Source organism: Lemur catta, chromosome 11, assembly GCF_020740605.2.
Source record: "Lemur catta isolate mLemCat1 chromosome 11, mLemCat1.pri, whole genome shotgun sequence".
NCBI classification, from domain to species: Eukaryota; Metazoa; Chordata; class Mammalia; order Primates; family Lemuridae; genus Lemur; species Lemur catta.
Window position 1 is genome coordinate 18,015,214 of NC_059138.1, and position 27,758 is coordinate 18,042,971.

General features: G+C 49.2%; 1 protein-coding gene across 2 annotated transcripts in view; it reads left to right on the plus strand.

The window, feature by feature from the left end:
• PLXNA4 (plexin A4) overlaps window positions 1–27,758 on the plus strand; it is a 345,855-nt gene that overhangs the window by 107,369 nt on the left and 210,728 nt on the right. Inside the window, exon 3 of one of the 2 annotated variants that reach the window (XM_045564697.1) lies at window positions 1,135–2,918. The exons of the other annotated variant lie outside the window; for it this stretch is intronic. Within the exon in view, the coding sequence (XP_045420653.1) occupies window positions 1,135–1,389 (255 nt within the window). The 3' untranslated portion in view covers window positions 1,390–2,918. Of the gene's footprint in view, window positions 1–1,134; window positions 2,919–27,758 lie in introns of those variants that run through there. 2 annotated transcript variants of the gene reach the window in all.

Genomic DNA, 27,758 nt, shown 5'->3' on the forward strand with positions numbered 1-27,758 from the left:
GCAGGCTTCCTGCCCCGCGTGCATGCAGGGGAGGGCTGGGTGTTAATGAACCCAAGTGCAGTCATAACAGGAATGAGACCAGCTGGGGCCGCCCATGTTTGACCAGCGGTCATTTGGCAGGACCCAGCCTGCTGGGGGAGTGGTCAGAGATGAAATCACAGCCCTGTTTTCTCCCTGCCAAGGCTGTCTTTGTTGTTCTTGGACCACTGTGGGCTGCCATGAGTGCCAGCCAGGACTGGTGGGGGTGACCCTGGGGACGCAGGGCTGGCAGGGCTCCTTTCACATTCATCCTCTTTTTCCCACCCCCACCCCTGGTACCTGGTCTAGTGCAGGGCAGCTTGTGGGCCCCTCCATCAATGCCTTTGCACTGATTGGTTTTAGGTGCCCCCTCTTCTGAGCCGGAGGTAATCCCTCAAATATATCTGCTCTATGAAACATCTTGCCATCTTTACTAAATGCTCATTAAGTTTACAAATCACAGAGAAAAGAGATTGATATTGAATAACTATGTGTTGAATGGTCTTCTTATATCCTTTGGAAATCAGCCACTCCAATGTTCAAAAAGGCGGTGATTTTAGGTAACCTCAGATGTAAAGGAGTGGTTAGATTTTGATTTGTGCTTATGATTTATTTCGGGTGACCCTAAGCGGCTTGATCTTCTAATTTGTGCAATTCGTTAGTGAGGTGCCAGGTTGGTCACCGGAGGACTTGTCATTGAGAGTGTATGTGTGTGTGTACACTCACCTCTGTATAAAAGGTGATACTTGCAGAGGCTTTTAAGTTGTTCTTTCAGGGCTGCCGGTGAGTCATCCTACCCTGGTTGTTCTGCCTTGCTGCCTAAGACACGTGCCACCACACAGCTTACTGAGACTGGTGTCTGGGGCTGGATGTGATGTCCATGGCCAGTGAACAAAAGCAAAGCTGTTTGGTTGATCCAGGATTTCAAGCTCTGACTGTGGCATCAGTAGTCCTGTCCCATAGCCCTTGAACCTCTTAATACATTTTGTGTAACTGAAGTTTAATATACATATTTACTGAAAATGAAAAGGATAAGGGGAAGAATGGGTTGGTGGCCACATCTCGTATGCCATGGTCCAAGTCTGTTAAGGCACTCAAAGGCCTCACCTGGTTCAGATGCCTGGTCCCAGCCTCTGCCCCATCCTTCAGCTACAGACGGGCCCCCAGATTCCCAGAGTAACAGAGCAGCAGTTACTCTGGAAGGCCTGTTCTCCAGCTGTTCAGCAAACAGAAAAACTCCAGAGCCGTGTGCACTTATTTAGTGTGTTGTTAGCCATGGATATTGGAAAATGGAAACAGATGATCCAGCATCCCCTCGGTGTGACCCCAGTCATACATCATGGCTCATACCCTGCCACCCCAAGTCCTTAGGGAGAAAAGACTTCTGAGAATGTCTCTCTGCTTAGCTTGGTTAGGTAGTTGGTCTCTTTTCCCTGCCCCAGGTACCCCTTGGGTACTCTTAGACATTGGAGTGTAGGGATATTCAACTCTTGTGGTGTTATCACTTGTATACTTCAGCAAAACTGACTGACTGCCCCATCGGAATACAGTTGTCTCTTGGACCTGGTTTATTTCTTTCTTGATTTATGATGGCATTATCTTATGCTCATCTGTCCACTTCTGCAGCCAAGTCAACTGGATACTGTGTGTGTGTATGTATGTATGTGTGCTCACCTTTGTATAAAGGTATGTTTGTGTGTACACAGGACAAAGAGGGTGGAACCCACCTTACTATAGCATTATGTAATTAACTCGGCGCTCAGAACCATCCCAGCCCCTGCAGGAAAAAGGAAAGGGAGCCAGAAGTGCATGCTGAGCTGATCATACGTACAAAAGCTCTGTTGGCATCCGGTGCAGGAAAGCACCAAAAAAAAGTTAGTCAGCGTTGTCCAGTCTCCTTGGTTTAAGGCTATGGTTACAACCAGGCATGAGCTGTGTCTCCTGCATGGCCAGTGTGCAGCACAATTCCAAAATTCTCCATAGGACAAGTGGAGGAGGAGGAGGTGAGTGGCAAAGGAAGTGAGAGCACTTGGTGTCATGTGCTCCCATAATTTCTACTAGCTCACTGGGAAATAAAGTGTAGTAAAGAATGCATGAAGGCAAAATGTCAAATTAGAGACTGATGCACTAATCTGATTATTTGAATACAAGTGAAAGTGCTGCAGATTTATTCTAGTAAGAACCACCATACTAAACCCCCGATAGTCCCTGTGAGATGCACAGCAGTGTAATTCTTGTTAGGGTGTTGCGTAGGTTCCTGGCCTGTGGGAGGCGATGGATCAGGAAGGTTCTGGAGAGCCTACCTGGGTGGGTGCTCTAGAAATGAGTTCCAAAGCTGGATATTTAGTGAGAGTGGGCACCTCCTGTGTCTGACTGTCCGTATTCTGGAGGTGGAGGTTCCTAACAGGCCGTCTGCACCTGCACAGGTAAAGCAGGACTTTGAAGAGCTGAAGAGCATTATAAACAGTTGTTCAGAAAGGAATCCCAGGAGTGTGATGTGAAACTGGCTATTTGCATCGAAGCACGGCTCTTGGGAATTCTAACTAGTACAACACTCTTGGAAAACAATGTGTAAATATTTAGCAAGAAACTTGAAAATCATCAAATCCTTTGGACTAGTATTAATTTTTATAGGAATCAATACCAACTTTTTAAAGAGTGCTAATCACCAAGATACATATTTCAGCATTATTTAGCAAATGAAAAATTGGAATTGATCTATATACCCATTGATAGGGGAATGGGTAGGAAGATTTGGTATGTTACACAGCCACTGAAAATGTAGTTTATAAAGGCTGATCTTATAACCAATCCTTGTAATAATGTTCCGTGAAAAAGCACAATACAATTAAAACTTTTTACAATGCATAAAATGAAAACTAGAAAGAAATCCACCAAAATGCTAACAGTTATTGTGCTTGGAAAATGGGACAAAATGTGTCTTTTTTTCTATTTATCTAGATTTTTAAAAATTTTCTTTCATGAGCATTTATTACTTTTATAATGGAAAAAATAAAATGTAAAAAACCAGAAAGAATCCCAGAGAATGTTTTAGTTAGCATTTAAGTCTGAGAGCAAAGATGCTTTAAAATATCAATGTTCAACCCCAGGATGTGCAGCCAGCCAGCTAATTAACTCAGGAGCAAGGGGGGCTTTTCTGAGTGGGTTGCTGGGTTTGCTCCATGGCTTGGCCATCGCACAACACATGCCAGGAGTGGGCCTCAGAGAGATGGAGCATGGATGCGGGGATCAGCACGGGCCCTCCCCCACTGCTGGGATAAATCCGACTGCCAACAAGAATTTATTAAGGCTTCCTATAAAGGATACACCCTGTTTTGAAGTAAGGATGATACAGAAATGCAAAGGAAAATCATTGCCCATAAGAACTTGCATTCCTATTTAGAGATAAGATACTAAGACATATGTACCCCAAAAAGTTCATGAACATGGTAATATATAACTACCTTTGTGTGTGCATATATAATATTAAGGTGTGTTTATATATGTATACATAAATACATACACATGCACACACACAGATACATGCACTCAGACACACACATACCACAAATGCTCTGTCAAATATATTGGTAGCTTGGACAATATATGATAATTGTGCAATGGAAAATAAGCACTTATTATACTATGTTAGTAGCATTGTCTTTGAACACAAAGGACAGCATATCATTGCAGATCATTTTGATAGCGATAACAATGATTGCAGACCGTTCCCAATACCCTCTGTTATTAATGAGCTAATGCTGTAGTAATCTCCATTTGCAAAGTGCCACACATAGCAATTTTAAAATCTTGATCCTTTTGCCAAAATTGACTATGCATGATTAGGGTGAAAGGCTCGTGGAGGCTTGGGGGCTCCCGCCATAGGGACCTCGTGTTTGGCTCCCACCTGGTTCCCCTCCAGGTGAGTTTGAACAGCCGTCCTCATTTTACAGAGGAAGAAGCTGAGCCTAGAGCAAGTTGAATGACAGACTGAAGCCAGCAGCAGCCAGAGATGTGATTCTTGCGACTACAGTGGACTCCTCAGCTGGTCAAATATTACCCAGGCATGCAAAGCAAACAACCGCAAGAAGCTCATGTTTGAGCTTTGGGCATTATTTTGACGCCCGTGTTCTTAACTCTCTTCCCACCTCCTCTTCTGGGGGCTTCAGGGAAGGAAGGAGAGCTCCTGAGCCTGTTTGCTTTGTCCAAGAGGACAAGTGCAGGTGGCCTATCAGAAAGCATGTCTGGTGGTCTACCATTGCACCCGGCTCGAAGAGTCCTCTGGCTTCCTCTTCTCCCCATCCCTTGTATCTTATCATCCCCTGTGACTTTTTCTCTCAAAACAAGCAAAGAGATAGAAGTCTGAATAATTGATTGAGGGAAACTGGAATGAGTAACAGTTCTGGTTGGAATCGTCTCTCATGTCAGGGAGCCTGGGGAGGTGAGTGGATGACAGCCGTCCCCCTCTGACTCCCATCCCGGAGGGGTTGTAGGCTGCAGGGGCCCCCTCCAGCCCTGTAACACCTGGCCATGTCCTGGCCCTGCACAGGGCTCCTGGCACACTCCACTAAAGCCTCTGCACTGGGCAAACGGTACAGGATCTTGAAAGGTTCTTCTCTGTTCCAGTTCAATTTGAATCACACCAGACATGGGTTTCATGTTTACCCCAAATGTGTGAGCGTGTGTGAAGCAGAACACGGGCTAGTGGCGTAAATCCTGTGCCTTATCAATATCCATGCCAGATGTTACTGGATTGCATTCCTCACAACTATAATGTGGCTGGAAATTTAAATAGTTGGTTTTGAATAAAGATTCTCTGGTCAAATTTGGGAAATGCTGTATGTCCTCCTCTTGGATATTCACCGTACTCTCGAGTATATTAAAACTCCTGTGAAATCTAGCAAATTCTTTATTTGCATTTGTTTTCTAACTTATTTGACCATGAGACCACATTTTGGATCACCCCCTTTTCTTTTTTCTTAATTTTTACATCTTATGGGGTCACTCTCCCAAGTATGCAATTTAGGAAAATAGTGGTATGTGCAGCTCTGCCCCCCACCTCACATCTCAAAGAGACACGATGAGGGTAGAGATATGGGTTCTGCCTCTGCCTCATGCCAGCTATGAGATCTTGCAGGAATCTCTGAGCCTCAGTTTCCTCATCTATAACAAAGTTAAAACCAAGCAAATCAACCCTTGAATTGTATGTGCTACCTACCATATTGTATGTATTCCAGCACGTTGCTTGGAATACAGGAGATGCCTTGTCTTGTATTAAAACTGATTATAAATATAATCCCTGGTAGATGAAACTAACTTGTAGCTACACAGAACTGGTTCAGATCCATTTCAGAAACATGAGTCAGATTTCTGCAGCTGTCCTTAGTAGCCTGATCTCGTGCCTCATCCTTAACCTCGGCAGTGGGAAGTTCTTCCTGGTGTCTTCCTAGTTCATGGCAGTTGGAATCAATGCCATCTCCCCCTGAGGAATGACTGCTGGCCAGCAGCATCAGCCTCGCCTGGGAACTTGGTGGACATGCACATCCCTGACCTAGACTGACTGAAGCAGGTGCTCTGGAACTGGGGACCAGCCATCGGTGTTTGAGCAAGTTCTCCAGCAGCACTGATATTTGCGAAGGTCTGGAAGCCACTGCTCCAAAGCATTTCCTGTGTTGACTTTGCCCAGCACAGTCAGAGCTCACTCCCACCAGGCCCCTCTCCTGATACTTCAGATCTGTCCTGTTTCTTTTTCATCCTCCCCATGGAGAACTGCTGTCCATTTTCTGGGTTCTGGGAATGTTGGCAGGTTTCTTGAAATCAGGGTTATGAGATTCTTTAGGGCTGGCAGCCCTCCCTGTGTAAGCAACAGCCCAGGAGATGAAGGGCCATACTGTATCATCTGCCCCTCCCAGGCCTGGGTCCTCATCCCTGGGCAAGTTCTCAGATCCCACCCATCTGCTTCCAGAGCCACATTCTTGCCAGCGGCCAGGCAGGTTGAGCCAAGAGGGCCATGGGATTGCAACGGAGAAAAAGCACGCCTCCCGGGGGAGAGGTGTTGGCTAAATGTGCTCCTTGTTATCACCACTGGGGCCTGGTGCTGCCCTGTACACATGACCACACACTGCAAATTCCACAGGCTGCTCTCTGCAGGGAGTTGGGCAATGGATAACAACTGTCGGGAAGGTTATTGCTTTGGTATTTTGGTTCATTAAAAAGTTATTTGTAGTTCCCAGAAGGCCCAAAGGGAGGGGCTGCTTCTACTCCTGGAATCCTTTACGGAGAAGCTTCAGCAACTCTCAACTAGTCCTCAAGCCACAAGTAAGGCAACACCATTGCAGTATGTGGCACACCCCACCTCCCTTGTTGTGCCACTATTATATTATGGGGTGTAGGGCAGGGAGAGATGCTGGTGGTGGCTGGACCCAAGAATACATCTTAGACTAGGAAAGATAGGGCAAGAATTAAATCACTGGCCCCTACCGCAAAGGCCTTGAAATCTAGAGATAGTGCATAGACTAAGAAGGGTAATCGTTTGGATGTTATTTTTCATTGTCTGTGAAATTTGAAGAGTTACTGTGAGGAGCTAAGTCTGAGGATTCTGGAAGCCTGGGCTCTAAGATTGGCTTTGCCACTGGTGGTTTGCAACCTTGGGCAAGCTTGTTTCTTCATCACTCTTTTTTTCTTCCCTTCAACATCTGAGTGATGCCGATTGTGCTCTCGGCACTACGCTGGCTGCTGGGAGTGCATCAAAGGGCAGAAGCCCAGCCGCTGCTCTTCAGTAGCCCACAGTCTCAGGAGGGAGGCATTTGTGAGTGGATCACAGTACCGAGAGGGGGCTTCCGGGGAAGTATGCACAAAGTCTGCTGGGACGCAGAAGACGGAGCCGTGGATGCTTTGGAGAAAGGAGCGCTTCTCAGACAAGGCTTTGAGCTTCTGCCTTCATTTCTCCCTCCCCTCCAGGGGTTTTGTAAAAGCCAGGTCATATCAACCTGGTTCTAGTTCTCTCACATGCATCACAGGCTACCACAGTAAGAAGGTCATGAAACGCTCCCTGGTTTCATCACCCCTTGGGCGCTTACGTCCCCCTCCCAGAGTACACATCCAGCCTTGCCCTCATACAACAACCCAGCCGAGTTTTTGTCCAGCCTACACCTGAACATGGGGAATGGGGAACTTTTGCACCAAGTGTTACAGGCATCTGTTATAAATAAAAGAACTAATGCCCATTTCAGGATTGTGTTGGCTGCCATTGGTATACAGTAGACTAAACCTCCACTAGCAGAATATCCTGATATCCTTGAGTGGAATTTCAAATTGCAGTGGCTCGAAGGATATCAGAGGTGGAAGGGACTTTTAAATAATCTAAATCATTCTCATTCTCTTTCCTTAAACCCCACTTTGCACAGGAGAGATCTGAGACCCAGATGAAGTGGCCAGCCCAAGTTGGTAATCTGCCTTGGCTGCTACCCATGGAACTTCTTAGAATGTCTAGTAGTTTCTCAGGAAATGGGGAGCTAGGAAGAGCACTGCTCATGTAGTCAGGGATGGGCACAGTCCTCAGAAATATGACATGCTAGGGGACGGGGGACAGCATGCCTCGTGCCTCCTCCCCAAGCCTCTCTCATCTCTAGGGCTGTTGCATGCTAGAGAGGTTTGGCATTAACCAGTAACTCAAGGAACAATCACCCAGAGCCCACTGCGTGCCAGCCATGTGCCAGCGATGGTAAGAAGCTGGAGTTCTGAGTTAAATACTCCCACTCCTTGCTCTCAAGCACAGCTCCAGGGCTAAATGGGAAGAATAACTATTTTCATGACTTGAGAACACTAGACCTCTGGCACACGGGAGAAAAGTCACTTCTGCAATGTGAGACACTGAGCTGAAATAGTACCCACTTCCAGCCACCGTCATGACTCTGGAGAATAACCTAGGTGTTTCTGACAGAAACAAGCTGATGGGGGAACAGCACAGGTGGTTTCACCTGGAGTGTGTGACGGCAGGGGTGGGGATGGAGCCTCGCAGTGTGCAGGGGACAGGGCGGTGTCAGCAGAAGTTGGTAGATTGCTCCAAAAGGCCCCAAGCATCGCCTCTCTCACACCACAGTGCCTGGGTGTGGTTTCCCATTCTTTTCTCTCCTGCAAGGCTGTGCTGGGAGAAACAGAGCACGGCCCCACCATCCACCTTGGCTCTGTCCCCTATCTAGCCCCGGGTCTCTGTGTGCCCACCATTACCGCCAGCCGCATCTTCCTGCTCACAGATGTCTCCGGGAAAGCAAAGTGGCTTGCAGGTAGCAGGCAGAACCTCTTCTGCTGAGTGTGTGCTGGTGCCACTAGTGTGTGCTGGTGCCACTGAGACCAACGAGGAGATCAGATGGTCTTTCTAAGCAGTGGGCACAGAGGTGGGGAGGGGCTGCTCCTGCTCCTGTGGACACCTTGAGGCATGTGGCAGGGGAAAGCAGGGACCCCAGGCAGAAAGCTGTGGCGCCCTGTCCTCTGTGCCACCAATCAGGGGTGTGGGTACCCCAGAGACGGCGAGGATGCCACATCGGGCACTTCAGTTTTCCTGCTTGTGCAGTGGAAGTGATCATTCCAGCTCTCACTTTGCTTTTTCTTCTGAGCTGTTAGAAAGCTGTGTCTGGAAAAGCTCTGGGCTTATCAGAGAAACACATTCTGTACGTGCCATCCTAGGGGAGGCTGTGAGAAGAAGGCAAAGGGCATCTGGCTTGGAAAAATGAGCTTTAGGATTGAAATGGTTGGAAGCAGTTTGGTAGGAAGAGGAGAAAACTTATTTATTTGGGGATCTGGTTTTGTTCCAAGTAGGTCCCAATAAACAAGGCTACCAGGCTGCTATTTTATGACATAAGTATCTCATATGCACTAGCTTTTCCTAAGTAGCCTTTTCCAGCAGAGAGAGCGAGCGGGGAGGAGGGGCTGACTCTCCAATCATCTCATAGACAACACCTGGGGAATCTAGTGTAGGATTTTTTTTTTTCTGTGTTTTGTTTTTTACACAATTCATGAGGCTGGGAGAGGAGTATTTGCTGGCATTCATGTTTGATAAAGAGAGAGCAACGCAGGAAGATAAGTTTCTTCCATAAGCAAACATTGCTGAAGGTGGGATTTGGTGCTTCCCCAGAAAGCAGAGAGGTGATTAACCCTGCTAGGGACGGAGGGTTGACTTAGGGGTCAGAGAGGCTCAAGGGAGCCAGGTGGGGTGGGGCTGGGGCATGTGCCCTTTCTAGCACAGTCACAGGACAATTTCTTCTGATTCCAAATCCAGACCAAAGTCTCTGGCGGGGCCTGCTGGGTGGAATTAAAGGTGGTGAGGGCTGCGGCCCCCGCAGGATGGAGAGGTTAGGAGGGCTGGGTGGGGACTCTCTTGCCTTAACCGTGACTGATCAGGGCTCCTGAGAAATGGTTATCACTGAGAAAATCGCTTCCTGGGAGTAGGGATTTAACAGCAGCAATTTCATTTCCTTATGGCCGTTTCTTGCTGGAAGTGCGTTGCCTAAAATCACAGTTTATAGTTGCTGAGTTTGAAGAGCCTTTAGAGAAAAAATTTAAAGGGAGGTATTTGGGAGGGCTGAGTCAGGCGTAAATGAGGAGAAGCAGCCACTTACTGGGGCTGCAGGGGCACAGGGACTCCAGCATGGCGCTCCGGCGCGGGTGGCAGAGACACGAATGTCTTCCTCCCTGCCCCGTGTCCTTGGCTGTTGCACTCTGCCTCGTGGAGCAGGACGGTTTCCCCCTAGCATGTAAACTCCCAGGACTTTTGGCAAATTTGTGCGGCCCTTGGGCCAGCGCTGGCTGACCTGGTGGTGATTGATGAGGCCTCTTCACACCTCTGTGCCTCTCACAGTCTTCGAAGCAGCGATGCTTTTAGAATCTCATCTAGCCAAGTGGTTCTCACCAAACCCAGTGGGGCGGGCGCTGCAGGTGCGGCTCTGCCTGTTCTGCAGATGAGGACACCCAGGCTCCCAAGGTCAAGGCATTTGTCTGAGGTCACGCGGACGGAATTAGGACTCGAACCCTACTCTCTGCTTCCTTCTGTCACAGAGGGGCCGCTGGACTGGAAGGAGCTACTGCTCCCTGCTCCCCTGCGTTCCTCTCTCAGCTCCACATAAGGGCTCCCTCACTCTGTCCTTATCCTCCAGCTATTCTAACCTGTGTTTCCCGCCCCCGTCACCAAACACATGTTGCTTTCTCTGTCTACAGCCTCCTTTCCATGTGTTTGACTGTTCTAGGATCCCCTTTCCAGCTCAGATGTCACTTCCTTGGGACGCCCTCTCTGACCTGCCTTCCCTTCCTCCTCACCCCCGAGCTGACCGAATCACCTCTTTTCCTGCACTGCTGCTGGGCCTCCGATACGTACATGTGGGCATAGATCACGCTGTGAGGTCGTGATTTCATCAACTGTCTGCTTTTCTTCCTGGGTTCTGCATGAGACCCTTCGGGGCAGGGACACGGATATACACGTTTGCCTTTGGGTCCCCAGTGCCACACACTGAACTTGTGCGTAGAATCTGCTTTGGATGAATGGAATTGGGCTGAGGAGCCCAGTCCACCTGGCATCGTGTCTGAGCCTCCAGACACTTTTCCACCTCTTGAGGGACAACCGGACTTCGGGACCCTAGGGAAGATGTCTCTGTGAGTTTAATGATGTCCTAAATCTCCTGAGGCTGGGTCGGGATGGAGTTAGGCGGTGGTTGAAGTCTCTGGAGAATTCTCAAAGGCAGGGACCAAGATGACATGGAAGATGAGTAAGTACTGGTCACAGGGCCCCAAGAAGCCCCACCAGTGTCTGTCTGACCAGCCACCTTTCCTACCGTGGCCCTACTCAGCCCTCCACTAGGACTCGAAATCATAACTAAAGTGTCTGCTTTGGATCAAGGCACACGGATGGGTGAGGGCGTAACCATCAGAGCCTTGCTAATGGGAGCTTGTGATATCCAGTCCTGGAACAGGGAGGGCGGAGACAGCCTTGCCTTTGTCTGTCTTCCCCCACTCACCCCTTAGCACGTTGTCTATCAGAACCACTCTCTGACACCTTGAAAAGGACAGAAGGCTTGTCCCAAGGCAGACAGGGTGGCTGTGACTGACTCTGGGTGGCTTACCTCCTCACGTGCTCTTTCCCCACAGAAAGCTGGAACATTTTTGTAGATGTCAGAGTGTGTCTGTTTGAGCTGCTAATAAAACTGCTAGATACAAATTATATGCTCTCTGCTGGTGTGAGGGTGTCACACAGATTTGTTTTGCTAGTCATGGTGTTTCTATTTGTCCTGGGGGCAAAGTTGGCAGAACAGGAGTTTGGTATATCTAGAAACTATGGTTGGGATTCCACGGTTTAACGAGCGGTGGTCCTTTGGCAATGGTGGAACAAGAGCCCAGAACCAACACCAGCTCCGGTAACCACGAAGACTGGGTGTACTGGTCTCTGCAGATCGCTGATGGATACATTCTGATACCCGCCAGTAGCTTCTAATTACGAGCTGCTCACCCTCAGCCTCCCTCCAGCCTTGACTGGCTCTAGCCTGGCGTCCCGCAGCAGCTAGCCTTTGACATCTTGCTTGTTTTGTGAAGGAGCCTGTCGTGTGGCATTAAGGCACAGTGGATCAGCCCCTCAGAACTGCGAGTGAGACCCCCGGATAGAATTGCATGTGACAGGGGAGATGAATTCATCAAAATCAGCAGGTCCTAATGAACACAATTGCCCGGTGCTAATGGGAACCGTAAGGAGTTAGGCACGGATTAAAGCCACGGAGGCTTTCAAATGCAGATGCCCGTAACCATCACACACTGTAACTCATCCCTCACTCCTCACGTCCACTTCTAATAGAGACCAGGAAGAGCTTCTTTCTCCAGGCAGGAAGGAACAGGAGCCAAGCTGCCTCCTTATTTTGGCCCCAGTCAGCATCAAATGGCTCGTGATTGTTCTCCGATGTGCGGCAGCTCCCCAATCAATCCCAGCTGCTGGGCTGGAGGGTGGGGAGCCCCCGCCACCTGAGCCTCAGGTTGGAATCCTCTGTTACATCCCCGTTAAAAGCAGGGCCCCTACCACATGGGAGAGTTTAAAGGGAAAATGCGATTTTATTAAGGCCAGGGGACCTCCCTGGCAGAACAGAAAGGCTAATGAGAGCAGGAAGGGTTTCTTATCTTGCAGGAAAGTTTCCCATTTTCCCAGATTCCGCCCTTTCGTTGCCACTGTGTCCCGCTCCTCCACCCTCCACTTCCATGGGTGCCTCATTATTTAAAACCCGCTGCCAAGAAGCCAAAAAGCGTGAGTAGCCGAACCATCCGACAGCTGCTTCCCCCCTCCTGACGCCCAGTGGTTTTAAAGTTTGAGCACAGCGACTTCAAAGGGCTCCTGCGCTTCGGTGCAGTGACGTGGTCAGGATTTCCCATGGAAAAGAAGACAAGCCAGAAAAACGTGTGTGTCTGTGTCTCTCGCCCCAGAGGTGCTGATGACCACGCGCACCAAATGCAGCCCCTCTGGGTGGTCTCAGGACTCGCTCCATGCACAGCTTGAGCTATGGAGGCCTGGCAGCCTCTCCCTTGCCTTCCCTTCCTCTTGAGTCCTACAGACCGTGGAGAGAACGTTCTAAGCCCGGGTCCTGTGGAGAAGGCTTTACCGGAGTCCCCGGTTGCCGCGGCTGAGAGTAAACTCAGCACCAAAGCTGAGCTAGAGACCTGGGGGCAGCTGGGGCTTGTCCCCCCTGCTCTACCCACTTTCTCCTTCCTTCTACTACCGGGCCTCCTCATGCACTGGCCACTTTCAAACCTTGAAATTGTCGCCCATGCAAAATGGGGCTAATGATATTTACCAACCACATCATATTTTGAAGATTAAAAGGGATAATGAAGGCTAAGCCCTTAGAAAAGTGCCCGGCACATGTGAGAACTCAATGTTTAGTATTATATAATCGGCATTGCATTGAAGACTTGTATGGTTTTGGTTATAGAGGCTTAAGAAACGCAGTTTCTGTAGCGTTCCCTGCTCTCCACGCCAGCCCTCTGCTGAGCCCACAGTCAAAGGTTACCCTCATTACAACTCCCAACTTGCCCTGTGTACAGATGAGAAAGTTGAGACTTCCAGATGTTACACAAGATCCTACCGCTGGTGAGAGACAGAGCCAGAATATCATCATCAGGCGTTTGTCCACTGCCTCCCTGTGTCGGGCACTGCTAGGTGCTGGGGAGTTGAACCTTTGTGGGTTTGATTCTAAAGGCCTTCAGCTTTCCAGCCCATTGTGCTGGTTTCCAGTGTGTGGGATATGGGGGAGAGTGAGCACCGTCTCCTGGCCTGGGGGGTAGTTAAAGATCGAGAAGACACACTGGTTGGCATGGGAGCTTCCATGCCTGCCGGGGCCCTGGGGCACAGCGGCTGAGCTGATGCCGTCGGGAGGTGGGACCTGCAGTGGGTCCATGTCCCCTCCTTTGGGACCATCAACCACAAGTCCTAAGGGAAAAGGAGCCACTCAGGTGTGCAGAGACACCGTCACTAGCGGAAACTTCTGGAGTAAACAGGGCACAGACCACACTGTGTGTGTGATCCGTGTGATATCTGATGCTACGCAGTTTGTTCTGGGGAAATTTAAAAATCAAAACAGCAGAGCCCGTCAAGGTTATCACCTCTGACTTGGCTCCAGCCATTCCTTTCTGCTTCTTTTGGATTGGAAAATTTCAGTACATTGCTGGCGGGGGACTGTGCCTTTGCTGCATACCCCACCCTGCAGCCCTGACACAGCGCGGCGTGGCGAGAATGCCGTTCCCAGAGCTTCCCCACGTGCCCGGTGGCGGTCAGCGTGCGGATGGCGAGCGGGAGCACGGGCGATGAGCTGATTGATGGGAGATAAGTCAGGCTGGGACAAAAATAATACAGATGTCAATCTAGAGGCGATGGTCACCTACATTAATCAGAGTAGTGACACAGATAATCAAAAGATCGTGTCTTTTTGGCTTTGGAATGCACCATGGCAGCTTTTCACAGCAGGCTAAACTCACCTTCTCAATTGGGTTTTCTAGGGTCCTTTCTGTGTGCTTCCTTGAGCTGGAGCACTCTTCAGCGGCAGGGTGTGTCCCAGACTTTGTGTGTGTGTGTGTGTGTGTGTGTGAGAGAGAGAGAGAGAGAGAGAGAGAGAGAGAGAGAGAGAGAGAGAGAGAGAGAGAGAGAGAGAGAGAGAGACAGGAAGGGGACACATCAGAGAAGCCCCAAGCAGGGACTGTGATAAGGGAGTTACTGTCTCTGGTGATTTTTCTCTAATTCCTCCCTTCCAAGGACCCCAGTTAAGGCTCCTTTTGGGGTGGCCGGCACCCTTGCAGGCTCACTGCAACCTTAGTCTTAGCTGTCAGGTCTCTCGGTGCCTCAGTTTTATCAATTCCTAGGAGGAGAACTAAGTCTCCCCCTCAGGTTTCATGCACAGAGCTGTGTCCAGAAATGTGCTCCCACGTCGGAAAGGCACTTGGGGTCATTGGCAAGAAACTCTCCCAAGAAGTGGTTTAAGATTTGGGAGATACTGGAAGGGCTGTGAGACCCTAAAGGTTGGAGAAGAGGGTGGGCCCTTTTCTTTGGGGGTCCCAGGCCATCCCAGGGACAGTGTTTGTGAGTTTCTTTCCTGCCCACCCAAATGGCCCTTGTCCTAACTTCCCCTGTGCTTTCCTTCCGTCTCTGTGCCTTCCATAGACACAGCTCGGAGCCAAAGGAGCTGAGAGCTGTTCGTCATCACTCCCACCTTGCTCCTCCCCGCCCCTATGTCTCCCACTCCAGCTGCATGAGCTTCTATCCTGGGGTTTCCTTTACTCTTCTCGTCCCCTCTCTGCCCCTGCCCATCAGTGTGGCCATCCACATGTGGTCAGCACTCAGTCAGGTGCCCGAACAAACCAGGTACCAGCCCTCACTGCCTGCCAAGGGCAGAGTGTATCCTCCCAAGGACCCCTGGGGCAACAGTGGGTTGTCAACTCCTGGGACCCGGTGTGCTCTGCCAGGAATCTGGTTCACCCTGCAGGCAGGGAGTGGCCAAGTTCAGCCATACCCATCACCGTCCGTGGGCTGGAGCAGGGCGGGAGGAAGGGTGGTAAGAATGAGCCAATATCCCAAGAAAAGAGTCTGCTGGCTGCTCCCCGAGTGAGTCTGTCACACACAGCCATTTACTAGTGATTTGAGAGGAGCAGAAACGGGTGAAACACACATAGAGTCCGGGAGAGTTGGCACCACTAAATATGGGCAGAGTGAGGCAAGGTTTATTACCAAATACAGATTTTTTTTTAACCAATGGATGATTTTATAAAAGTTATTTGCAAGGGTTAAGAATTCTAAATAAGGCCAGGGGAGTATCGTGGAAGGCCTTAGATGTGCTTTGCCACATCTCAGCTAAGAGACCACGCAGCCCCTGGCTTTGGAGGCCAGTGGGTTACCCAGCAGTCCCATCCCCAGATGGCTGCCATCAGCGGCCCTCGAGCCTCGTGCCAGGGCAGCATCTGCGATAACATCGTCACGTCCGATCTCTCTGAATCCACCCACCAGAACAGCACTTTGGGAGGAACGTGCTTGGATTTTCTACTCTTGAGTTCCCACGCGGAGTTAAGGCTGGGAAGGACGGACCCCCAAGTTGATTCTTGTCTCTTCGGCATTAAACGCTTGGGTTCCCCTGCAAGGGAACGGGGCCTCAAACCTGTGTTCCAGGGCCACGCTGCACACCACCTCTTTGTGCCTACTTCCCAGGGGGCTTTAATGGACAGATTAGGTATCAAAATCATTCCTCTGCAGAGTGTCTGCAAAAATTCCCTTTCTTTGATGAGCTCACTGTTCAAAGTGATGGTTTCAGGGCAGACATGAAGTGCTGCTTTTGGCTGAGGCTGCGGCAGGATGTTTTTCTCCCCCAACACCGTTGGTAGGCGCCCTCTCTTTGGCATATGCTACATGCACGGGGGGCTCTTCCATTCTTCCCACACGGCCCTCTGGCTTCCCCCGTTAGCGGAGCCTGTGCCGTCATTAGCCTGCCCCCCTTGGGAGGCCCCTTGGGGTGGTGGCAGAGAAACAGGAGCCAGCGACTGGCACCCCCTCTGTTCTCACCAGGCCTAGGGAGCTCTCCGCTCACCTCCTCTCTGGGAAGCCACGTCCCGTCAGTTGTGCTGAGAAGGGAAAAAATGCTTATGATATCAGCAAGGGGTCTGGCGATGCGTCTTAGCAGGTTGCTGGCGCCTGGGTGACTCTGGGGGCCTGGGAATCAAAGGAGGGGCTTAGGCCACTTGGCTTAGCGCTGTCTTTGCAGCTGATTTTGCCCGAGGGGAAGACAGGAGTTGAAAGGAGCTGTCTTGGTCAAATGGCGGAGGCGCTAGGGACACGCTCATCTCAGGCTCTGGGCTCCGAGCAGAGCAGCCAGCCTCATCCTGCCAGGCAGATCTGAGCGGGAAAACCCGGATGAGGAGCTGGATGAAGAAGCGGAATGATTTGAACTTGGGTGGGGGATGGAAACTAGGACTTCAGGGAAGGCCCCTCAGGTGGCGGGAACATGCCAAAGGTTTTCAGAGCGCTATGTGAGGCGAATGCAGACACCCACTACAGATGGCGTGTATGGGTTTCCAAGGTCATCGCTTGAAACCCAAGGTCACCTCGTGGCTTGCTGCTGGCGACTGCAAATTTCACTCTGGCATCCCTGCTGTTGGAGGGTGGGCTGCCTTCCTTCCTCAGGGGCTGGGCCTTGCTCCTGAGCAGAGGAGGATGCGTGTCAGTGTCCTCAGCCCCAGCCTCGCCTGCACCTGTTGACTGAGAAGGCATGGTGCCCAGAGCAGGCTCAGGCATCCTGGAGCCAGGCACAACAGGCCACACCTGTGCACCAGGTGCTCTGGGCCCACCGTGCTGGCTGCTGGGGGCCCCATCCTGGACCCTTCACATGTCAGTGGGAGCTGGTGACAGGAGAGACCAGGGCCCTGCCTCCTCTTCCAGGTCCTGGGTTAGCAGGCAGTCCTGCCAGCTGGGCTCGGGCTCCGTCCGACAGCTGTTCCTCTGGACGCCTGGCAGGCCCAGGGGCTGCTGGCAGGAAGGAGAGTGACAGGGAGCCAGGGACTGTGTGGATGCAGCCGCTCCCACTCCTCCCTCCCCTCCACGCCGTCTTCCCCACCACGTCGTATCCGCTTGGTGGATTTCTTTCTCTCACACCTTAATAGTCGGTTAAATAATTCTTGCATGTTAACTTAAACAAAATTAACCAGAATACTCAAATATGCCCCTGCTCCACTCCCTTCTATATGGTTCCCTTGGTTCTCTCTTCTTATTCAGGCAACACACTCGCCCCTCCCCCTTGATCATGTCACACTCTGCTGTATAGCCAGCTTCCAAGGAATCCTCCTCTCTTGCCCTCTCCCCTCGTAGAGCACGGGTGTGTTCAACGCCATCACAGAGGACTCCTTGCCACACCCCTGGTCTCCTCTGCCTCCATCGGGACTGCAGCATTAAGAGAAAAGTGTCGCAGTAGGAAGTGAGAGGGCTTTGACAGGCAGGAACTGCAGTTCCACTGCTCACAGCTGGGGGAACATGGGCCACTCTTTGGCCTTCCTGGTCCTCAGCTCTCTCATGTGACATGTTCCTGCTCCGCGTGTCTGTTGTGAGTGTTCAGCTCAAGTTGGTTCAGTAACAGGCCTGGCTCCCGGTGGGCCGTCCGTCCTCGCTGGTGCCCATGCTTGCTCCTTCCTTCTCTCTCCCTGTTGGACCTCGTGGACATTCTCCATGGACATGCCGCCTCCACCATGTGTCGTCTGTCTTGGCCAGAGGTGTCTTTCCTCTGGACCACATCATCTCCGACGTCCACTGCACCAGAGGGGGGCTTATTACTGCTTTTATTCTGCACTTGGTATTCTTCCCTGTTTCTCCATCTTCTCATTTATTCCCTTCACCCCCCTCAAGCCCCGCTGTCCTCCCCCCCTACCCCACTGACCCCACAGCCTCCACACCTCACCCGTCCACCCACTGCCCTTTCCTCCTGAGACTTCCGCCCCTCTTTCTTCTTCCGGACCCCAGGCCCTGGTCCTGCCTCCGCCTCCTGCCCCGCCATCTTGCCCACGTGTGTGTTTCCTTCTTCAGGGCATCGTGGCTCCCGCTTGCTGTCGCACCTGAAGTAGTCAGTATGTGGGGGTCTTTCAGAAATATCTCTTTGATCACTGTCCCTGGCCAAGCTGCCAGCCCACCATCCTTAGCAGTCTCTGGTCCCACAGCCCAGCCCAAGGCCACTCATCCCCCCAGCCATTTGCATTCCTTAAACATAATAGCAATGCATTTAACGATTTGCAATATCCCCGTTGCCCTATATCCTCATGTATGGTCCCATATTTAGCAAGGGTTTCATTGCTAGGTAATTGTAAATGTCTCTTTCTTGGCTTATTTAAAGCTCTCATCATCATCTCCCCATCAGCAGATGTCAATTATTCTTCCAATTGATTTTTCCAAGGTGAGTTACAAATGACCCTTTGCTGGAATTTCTTTTCTGGAACATCAGCTACTCCTCTTCTTCCCGATAGTTGCCCTTGATCTCCTGGAGAGCCCCTACCTTTGAGGTAGACCAGAGAAAGAAATATTTCTTATTTAATTTTCCCTCTTTTTCTTAAGGTAGAAAAACCAAGAGCTGAAAGGGACAGGGTCTCTTACCCTAAAAGACAAGTCTTCTTGGCCCTGAAAGTAGGGACAGAACTGAGGCCTCTTTTCCAGATCCTGAACCCTGCCTTTCAGAGCTCTGAGCATGAGTGTGCTTAAGGGGTCACTTGCCATCGTCACCAGCTTAGTGATTGGATTGCAGGTTTCTTCCAGTTTTGCTCAATGTGGAGCTCCCTATGACCAGTGTGTTGCGATGGGCTCATGACTTCTAACTCATCTCACTATTTCTCTGCGGGAGTCCCCAAGACCCTGAGAGACAGGGGCACTCAGGGGACTGCCAGGGTGAAGGAGTCCCAACTCACAAGGTCAGAAACATGAGAGGAGAGGCAGGGCCACCCAGCTGTCCCCTTTGCAATGTGCTTTTAAAGTTCTCAAGGGAATTGAGTTTTAACAATTTCTTAGGGATATGGGCTTCTGTCTGAGGGGACTTGGCAGAGAGAATATTTCTTTGCTGATGCTGCTTCTCTCTGAATGGCCTTCTCTGTGGCCTGAGTATCAAGAGTCTTGGGTTTGGGCTCCACTTTTACCCTCTGCCTCATGTAAATAGCCTTCCTTTCCTTTCCTGGTTTTCCTATCCATCAGCCAGAGTTCTAGAATTGTAGATCCATCGAACTACAGGGCATTCTAGAACCAGATCTGTGCAACCTTTTATTTAAGAGATGAGGAATGGAGCCCCCAAAGTGGGAGTGACTTCCTCATGACAGAGTGAGCCTGGGATCCAGTTTTCTGACTTCCAGCCCAACCCCACTCACCATCACCCCCCTCCCCAAGGGCCACTGGAAAGACCAGAGGAGCAGGGTGCAGAGACTCCTGGAGGGACACTTCCCCAGGCTCCTCGAGGGACCATTATTTGCTCGTGGTTTTTATTGACTCACCCTGAGCTCTCTCAGCTTATTGATGGAACAGTTAAATGAACCAGATACAGACTTCAGTGAGATGAAGCTTCTAGTCTGTTTCCTAAATCTTCACATTTGGCAAGAAGCCATTGCCATCGAAGAAATGCCCAATCCCGCTCTTGGGAGCAGTGGCAGGAAGAGAATCCATGAGGGTGCACGTCCATCAACGAGGCTTTTGGTGCAACTTTCCCCGAGGAGGACACCATCATGGGTGGGCAATAACCCCAGCGGCTCACCTTGAGCTCTTATGCACCAGCCACCATATATCGCTGTTTGAGACACGGCAGGCATTCTTGCTTATCTCCAGTTAACAGAGGAAGAACATGAAGATTAAGCAATGTAGTGATTGTAGTGACTTTCCTCAATTTATAGACTAGCAAATGTCAGCCCTGCGGGTCAAACCTAGTTTGTCTGATCCAAGAGCCCACTGGCTTAACCATAGCATTAAACTGTGAAGATGGTGAGCAAAGGGAACTGTCGTTCCCCACCCCAGTCCCCTACCCCCTGGCCCCCGAGCAAGGCCACGGAATGGGAACTTTTGGTAGTAAGGAAAATTCCTGCTCGTTTGGGATCGTGTTGCTAAGTGTCCACTCTAGGCAGGAAAATGAGCCACATGACCCCTAGTGGGCCTTTTGAAGTCCAGCGACTTCTAGACAATTTTACAGAGAAAGAAAGAGCCTGTCAAGCGGGTGCCACTCCCAGATGCCAGTAGTGCCGTGGGCTGGGATGCATCCAGGCGGCTCAGCCTCCTAACAGCTGTAAGCTGGCATTAAACCCCTGCCCCATCCCAGAGAGGACAAGGACTCTGAAGCTTTGTACTCCGGCAGGCCAGCTCTGATCTTGCCAGCTGCCAGGCCTTTGTGGAACAAAGAAAGGTAGTGCGCTTCTTTCTTTTTAGCCCATCATTGGAAAGCTGAGTCTATCAGAATATCCTGTCATTTGCTCCACATGGCGAGGTCCAGGCATAAATGTGTCATAACCCAAATGCTAGTGGCTTCCTCCCACCGTGACTGCCCATCCCTCTCCATCTTTCCCTCCCCCGCCTTCTCACAAACGGGTCAGCACTCCAGGGGGCCACATCTGAGCCATCCCCTGGCCAAGGGCAACATTGCTGCTGATGAGTAAGAATGTTCTTTCCTTCTAAAGCAGCGGTCCCCATCCTTTTTGACACCAGGGACTGGTTTCATGGAAGGCAATCTTTCCAAGGACCAGGGTGGCGGGGAGATGATTTTGGGATGATTCAAGCGCATTCAATTTATTGTGTAAACTTCTCTGCAAATGATACTCTGTATTTGCAGCCACTCCCCAGTGCTAACATCACCGCCTTAGTTCCACTTCAGATCATCAGGCATTTGATTCTCACAAAGAGTGTGCAACCTAGATCCCTTGCATGTGCAGTTTACAGTAGGGTTCATACTCCTATGAGAATCTAATGCCACTGCTGATCTGATAGGAGGCAGAGCTTATGCGGTGATTTGAGCAGTGGGGAGCAGCTGTAAATACAGACAAAGCTTTGCTAGCTTGCCCTCCGCTCACCTCCTGCTGTGTGGCCCAGTTCCTAACAGCCCATGGACGGGTACTGGTCTGCTGCCCTGTGGGGCTGAGGGCTGCAGCCCTAGAGTGCTGGTTCTGGCCCAGGGACCACGTGCTGTCCATGCACCAGGTGAGTGGCAAAGCAGACGGGCTCAAGCTGTTGCTCCTCCATCCTGGTGTGGCCCGCCCTCTCCAGCCTGGGCAGCAGTAAGGGAGGGGAATGTGCTACATGAAACAAACTCTGACTACATGCCAGGCCCAGGTTACACCTGGCTGACTTCAACTTGAGTTTCTTCAACCTTTATATCTTTGTGATCCTTCAACTTCTCCATGAAGTATTCCAAACAGGCATTATTAATTGAAATTTAAAAGGAGATGGTGGTGGTATGGTGGTTCTTCAAAAAATTAAACGTAGAATTATATGATCCAGTAATTCCACTTCTGCATAATACCCAAAATACTTGAAAGCAGGATCTCGAACAGGTATTTATAGATTCATGTTCATAGCAGCGCTATTCACAGTAGTCAAAAAGTATGAGCACCCCAAGTTCCCACTGATGAATGAATGGATAAACAAACGTGATATATTTTTACAGTGGAATATTATTCAGCCCTAAAAAGGGAAGAAAATTCTGACACATGGATGAACCTTGAAGACATACGCTAAGTGAAATAAGCCAGTCACCAAAAGACAAGTACTGTAGGATTTCATTCATATGAGGTACCTAGAATAGTCAAACTCAAAGAGACAGGAAGTAGAATGGTGGTTGCCAGGGACTGGAGAAGAGAAGAATGGGGGATTGTGTAAGGGGTACAAGTTGCAGTTTGGGAAGGTAAGCATTCCGGAAGTAGATGAAGGTGATGGATACACAGCAGTGTGGATGGGTACACAGCAGTGTGGATGTACTTAATGACACCGAACTCTACACTTAAAAATGGCTAAAATGGTAAATTTTATGTATATTTTACTACAATAGCATATATACATGTTTCACAAATTGCAAAGTCCATATACATTTATCAATTTTCCTGTCATTATTTCTAGTATAGGGCACTTCAGAAAGGTTTTTGTGTCTTTCCTAAGGTCATGGAGCATGGTCTTTTGACTCCAAGTCCAATGTTCTTTTAAATGTACCAGGGATGGCATATCCATAGCATGTGGTACCAGCATTTTCTTCTACCCCTGTGGCACACGTCAATTAATTGGTCACTATACTTTCTAACTAAATGCAAACTCAACTCAGAATCATTCTTAACACAGGACTGTAGGCAGTCACTATCAACTAGTCAGAGTTAGCATGTGAGTCGCAGCTCACTCCCATCTCTGCACTTCTAGCACTTGCACCAGTGTATTAGTCCAGAGCCCCCTGATTTGTCTCTGTTTCCTTGGAAAGTTTTGAAGATGCATGACATTGGTATAGAAAGGATGTGACCTTCTCTGGAGAGCAATGGGGCTGGTTACATCAGTTCGCAACCCAGAAATGAGTTGAGAGCTTGTGGCCTTGTCTCATTTGAATACTGCTGCCTAGAACTGCCTTTACATCACTGGGGGTGCCCAACCTCACTGGGGGTGCCCCTCCTTGCAGGTGGCTGCACAGCAAACCCATTTAAGATGGAAACATGAGCTGCAGGCCTCCTGATCTCGCTCCTTTCACTTTGGTCTGATTTGACCACGTACCAAGGACTCTAAGTTGTCTCACGACTTAAGTTGGGTCCAGGGGAGCAGAGAGGACCTATGATTGAGAGAGGACCTTTGGTGACCCTAGTGACCTTGTAAACCACCTCTTCTTACATGCTGCTGGTTTTTATTTGTGAACAGCCTTGGCTTCGTAGCTGTTCATACCTCCCTTCAGATCCAGTTGAGTTATTAATGCAAGTGAAGGAAAGAAAGGGAGCAAGAATGGTGTCAATTTCTCTTCTTTTCTTTTTAAAAATTTTTTTCTTTTCTTTGAAAGATTAAAGGAGGGCCAAATAGAACTTTCTTTCTCTCTCTCTCTCTCTCTCTCTCATACACACGCACGCACGCACACACACACACACACACACACACACACATGCAACACACACATACACCACACACCACCCCCCATAATAGAACACAGGAGGGAAAATTCCAGCAAACGAAATTGTTCTCAGACATCTTTTTATTTTTCCTTTCAGTGGCTTTGATTTAGGTCCCATGGCTTTAATCAAAGTGCTCAAGGAGGCACAGAAATGATTCAGTTAAACAAATTCCTGGCCGCATTCACTTTTCCTGCTCCAACCCTTCCTCCTTCCTCCCTGCTCTCCACATTTTTTATTATTTTTTTTTATTAATATGGGTTGGAAAAAATATTCCCCCAGCAAAGGAGACAGTGAGGACTAGAGAGAAATTTTATTTTCTGAACTAATAACTGGATGCTGGCTCAGCCTCTCTGCAGCTGACAGACCGTTTTCCAAACTCAATTGTCCCTTCCCTCCTTCCCTCTTTACTAAATTCATCCATCACTCTGAGCGCAATAAATAAAAGCCCCAATAAACAAATCAATCAATCCATCATCTTCTATGAGCTCGAGAGGCACCTACCATTCGACACAGGTGGGTTCTGTTCTCAGAGCAGTGAGTACCCACACCAGGCATCAGGGGGCCTGCAGGGGCCTTTGAAGATGCTGGCTCTGTCACTGGGCTGGCACAGGGGGTGGCCCCCATGATTGTCATCTCTGCTTTATGCCGACCTGGGACACTTCTTCTCTCCCAGCCCCTCCCAATTTTCCCTGGAAGGTACCCCATGAGTTCACATCTAGAGGGTGGCAGCAACCCACCCCCTGGGGCTCATTATGGCTGAGTCCTTGGGGAAGGGGATGGCATGGAGAACCATCCATATTAAGGCCAGTGTCTTGAAACAGACTGCCAGGCGGCTGGTGGTAATATTAATACAATAGATTGTACCCATCTCTTTGCTCCATTTACCACGCATTTGGCAAACATTTAGTGAGCTCCTATGCAGGGTTGAGAACAGGGCCAGCCACAAGGGGTAGAAGATGTACACAGCAGGTATGACTTCTATCTTCAAGCTGGACGCATTCAGTAGACTTGGAGGGTAAGGATGGGACAGGAGCTAGACGGGGGTGTACAGGACTGTCGTCCTCTGAGCTCCAGTGTGGACAGAGACATTGCAATGACACTATAGAGGGTTTGGGACATCTTTTTCCAAATCTGCCCTTTTTTTTTTTTTTTTTTTCCGGTTAAGAGAAGCATCATTCAACTCTGAGGTCATTGTAAGGACTGTCCTGAGTCCCTTACTTTTTGGTAGCTGCATACTCCCAAAGAGGAACCAAGTCTCTTCAGTCCATATTTTTTGGTGAGCCCACCTATGTGCTGACCCTCACAGTCTCCTGTCTTGGTGCTGCAGGATATGCAGAGATGACACCTGGGACCTGGGTGGGGGGTGTGAATCACTGACGGAGCATATTCTCCCAAGCTTTCCTGGAGTTCATTAGACAGGCCTGAGGGACAGCGGAGGCTCTCATGGTGGCTGTATATGCATTAGGGTCAGGCCCACCTGGAGGTCCTGACCTCACTGTCCCTGCCATACTCTGAGACCACAGCTCTGAGCGCTGCCCTGGCAGAAGGACAAGCTTAGGAACAGAAATGGCCTGTACTTCTAGGATATGTAGCAGTGGTCCTGAGAGCTGTGTAATTTGGTAGGATGAGAAAAGGGATGTTGTGTCTTTAACATCAGGTCCCTAAAGGGAATATATTTGTTAAACATTATAATTACCCTTCAGCGGCTGAACTCCATGGCAAATGAGAACTCAATAGCAATTGAGAACTATATAGCAATTGAAACCACACTGAGGCCCATTACTGTTTCTCAAATGATGCTTTCATTTAGATAAGGCAGGCAATTATACATCTTGATTAGGTCACTGCTCCCAAGGGGATAAGGTATTTCTCAGGATTGCCCCCCTCCCCGTAAATAATACCCTAGAACTGCAGCCAGTCTCTCAAATCTCATTTTTCTCCTTTCTCTCTAGATATAGATAATGAGATAAATATATAAGCACAGACATATACATACATAAACATACAAACACAGGCATAGCTGCGTTTATATCTCTCTTGTCCTAACACTCAGGGACATTGAGGTGTGAGTTTATGTGGCCAGGGTAGAAGAGATCAAAAATAATAATAATAATAATTTAAAACCGTAAGTTTATATTTTCTTTTATCTTACAAAATACATATACACACATTTCTTCTGATCACTGCCACAGTCAAATGAAGTAGACACAACAGGTATTAGAAGCCTTGATTTTTTTTTCTGAAATAGGAAGGAAATGGACTTTTTAAAAAAAACCTCTAAGGTGCCCTCCGGACATGAATTTGAGTCTATTTGTATTACCCTTTCACAGAAAACTGAGATGCGGAGACCAAATGGCTTTCCCAGGCCACCTGGCTGGTCGGGCCCTTGAGGTGGGTCTAGACCCCTTCTGATTAGGTTTTTTCCTCCCTATGATTCTAAATCCTTCAGTGGATTCTTCTCGAATTCGTGATAAAATTAAATCCCCTTATGTGGCCTAAGAAACCCTGATTTTTTCCAGGCCCTGTCTTTCTGCCCTACTCCGTCCCAAGGAAGCCACCCCAGCCCTGCCGGTGAGGACGCGCCCCCAATATTCGGTCATAACTCCTTTTACTGTTTCTTCACAGAACTTGCCACAGTTGTAATTAAATACTCACTTGTAAAAGTTAAAAAAAAAAAAAAGGTTGTTTTTAATCTCTTTATTCCTAGCACCTACCAGAGTTCCTGTTGTATAGTAGGCATCAAGTTAATATTTGTTGAATGAACGCATGCATTAAGGAATTAACTGTGAGTAAATAATGGCCTGGAACTTCAACATCGCCGTACCTGAAGATCCTTCACGGCTAATTATTTCCAGAAAATTTAATAAAATGCAGTCATATCCTCATTCTGTTTTCTTCTCCACCAACACTCTCCTCCAAATTATTTGGCCAATTGCTACTATATTTAGAGAGCCTGCTGCTATCTAGTTATACCGCCAATACATTTTCTTAAAATTTTGCTCTTCCCAAAGAGCGTGGATACATGGCTTCAGAATCACTTGTTAATAGAAAGAGCATCCTTCGGAGACAACTGATACCACCCTCTGCCCCTGGTTTTCAGAAGAGAAACCTGAGTCACACTCACTCCAGATGACGAACATCTGGTTTGAATTGGAAGTGGAGAACAAAAAGGATTTGTATACTTCAAAATATCTGGATAATTAAATAAGCTTCTCAATTCTCCTCCAGATGGTCGATGCCCCATAGATGCAGCCATGAAAAGACTTTGTTTTGGACTCTAAAAAACAAGTTAGTGGTGGCAGTGGAATTTGAATCTTGTTCACAAATCCCCATCTCCATTGAGACGTGCTGGCTGGGAAAAAATATATATGCACTGTTGTCCTTGCCCCTGAATGGAGTGCGCTATGTCCAGCAACCTCCTGCTTTCCGGCATGGGTTTCTCCATCATTCCTTTCTCTGACTTTGGCCTGACAAAATCCTCTACTTTAACTCAGGCTCAGCCCAGTACTGTTATTTATTTACTAGAGTGGCCTGCAGAGTTCTAAGACCACCGGGTGTACGCACAAATCTATACAAACACACAATGTAATTTCCAAACACTGCAGTAAACTCCCCCTGAAGAGTCCGCTGTCATCGGGGATGTTAGACTGAAAAGGTTTGTGTTGGCAGCAAAGAAAAGGCTGGCTGGCTTTCTACAGATTGAACGAGGAGGGAAAGGGACAGCCCTTAATCCTTCTTGGGAGAAGTTCCGAGCTCCCCGCATGCCTGAGATGGAATGTCAGAGGCACCAGCCGATCCGTCTCTGTGGCAACCTGGTGGAGGGACGGCACGCGGAAGTGCAGGTATTTGGGGATCTTGGTGTCTTAGGATTCCAAACTGGACGTGGATTCAGGGCCAACCTATTGCACAACTTCGGGCGCACTATTTATAAAGAGCATGTGAATTGACACTCCCATTTGGCTAGGATCCTAGACAAGAGCAGTTTTCTTTGAGTCATACACTCCTGACCACCAGAAGAAGGCAAAAGAAGCCCTTAGCTGAGGCCAATTAGGAAGGCGAGAAGGATGTGACAAAGGGGCAGGGCAGGGAAATGCAGGGCACAGAGGCCGGCACTCAGCGTAGCAGGGATGGGTCAGGGGCATGGACAGTGCTCTCAGCTGAGCAGGTGTGCTCTCCAGCGGCCTCTGTTTACCCCACGTGCTCCACAGAGATGATCATTTCCTACGGCTGCCATGAAAACGAGGAAGTTCGGCTGTTTGGAGATGGAGGTGGCGTATATGGACACAAGTATATTCTCACGGGCTCATGACAGGTTCTCTGACCTTTAAAAATCCCCTTTGTTTTCCTCTGGACTTCTCAGAACTTGCTTAAAATATGGAACCAATATTGCCTGAGCCAGAGTAATTATCCAACCATATCCTTGTTCCAGGGTGATTACGTCTATAAAGCCCCTGCCCTGGTCTTATTTCTGTTATGGTGGCCCACAGGGGTGGCCATAGATCTGTCCTTGGGCAACGACCAAAGCGGTGAGAGAGGAATGGGACTAAGCCCTTGCAAGGGTTTGCCCTCATGTGGTGCTTTTTGTTCAGAGCAGGAGAATATGGGAA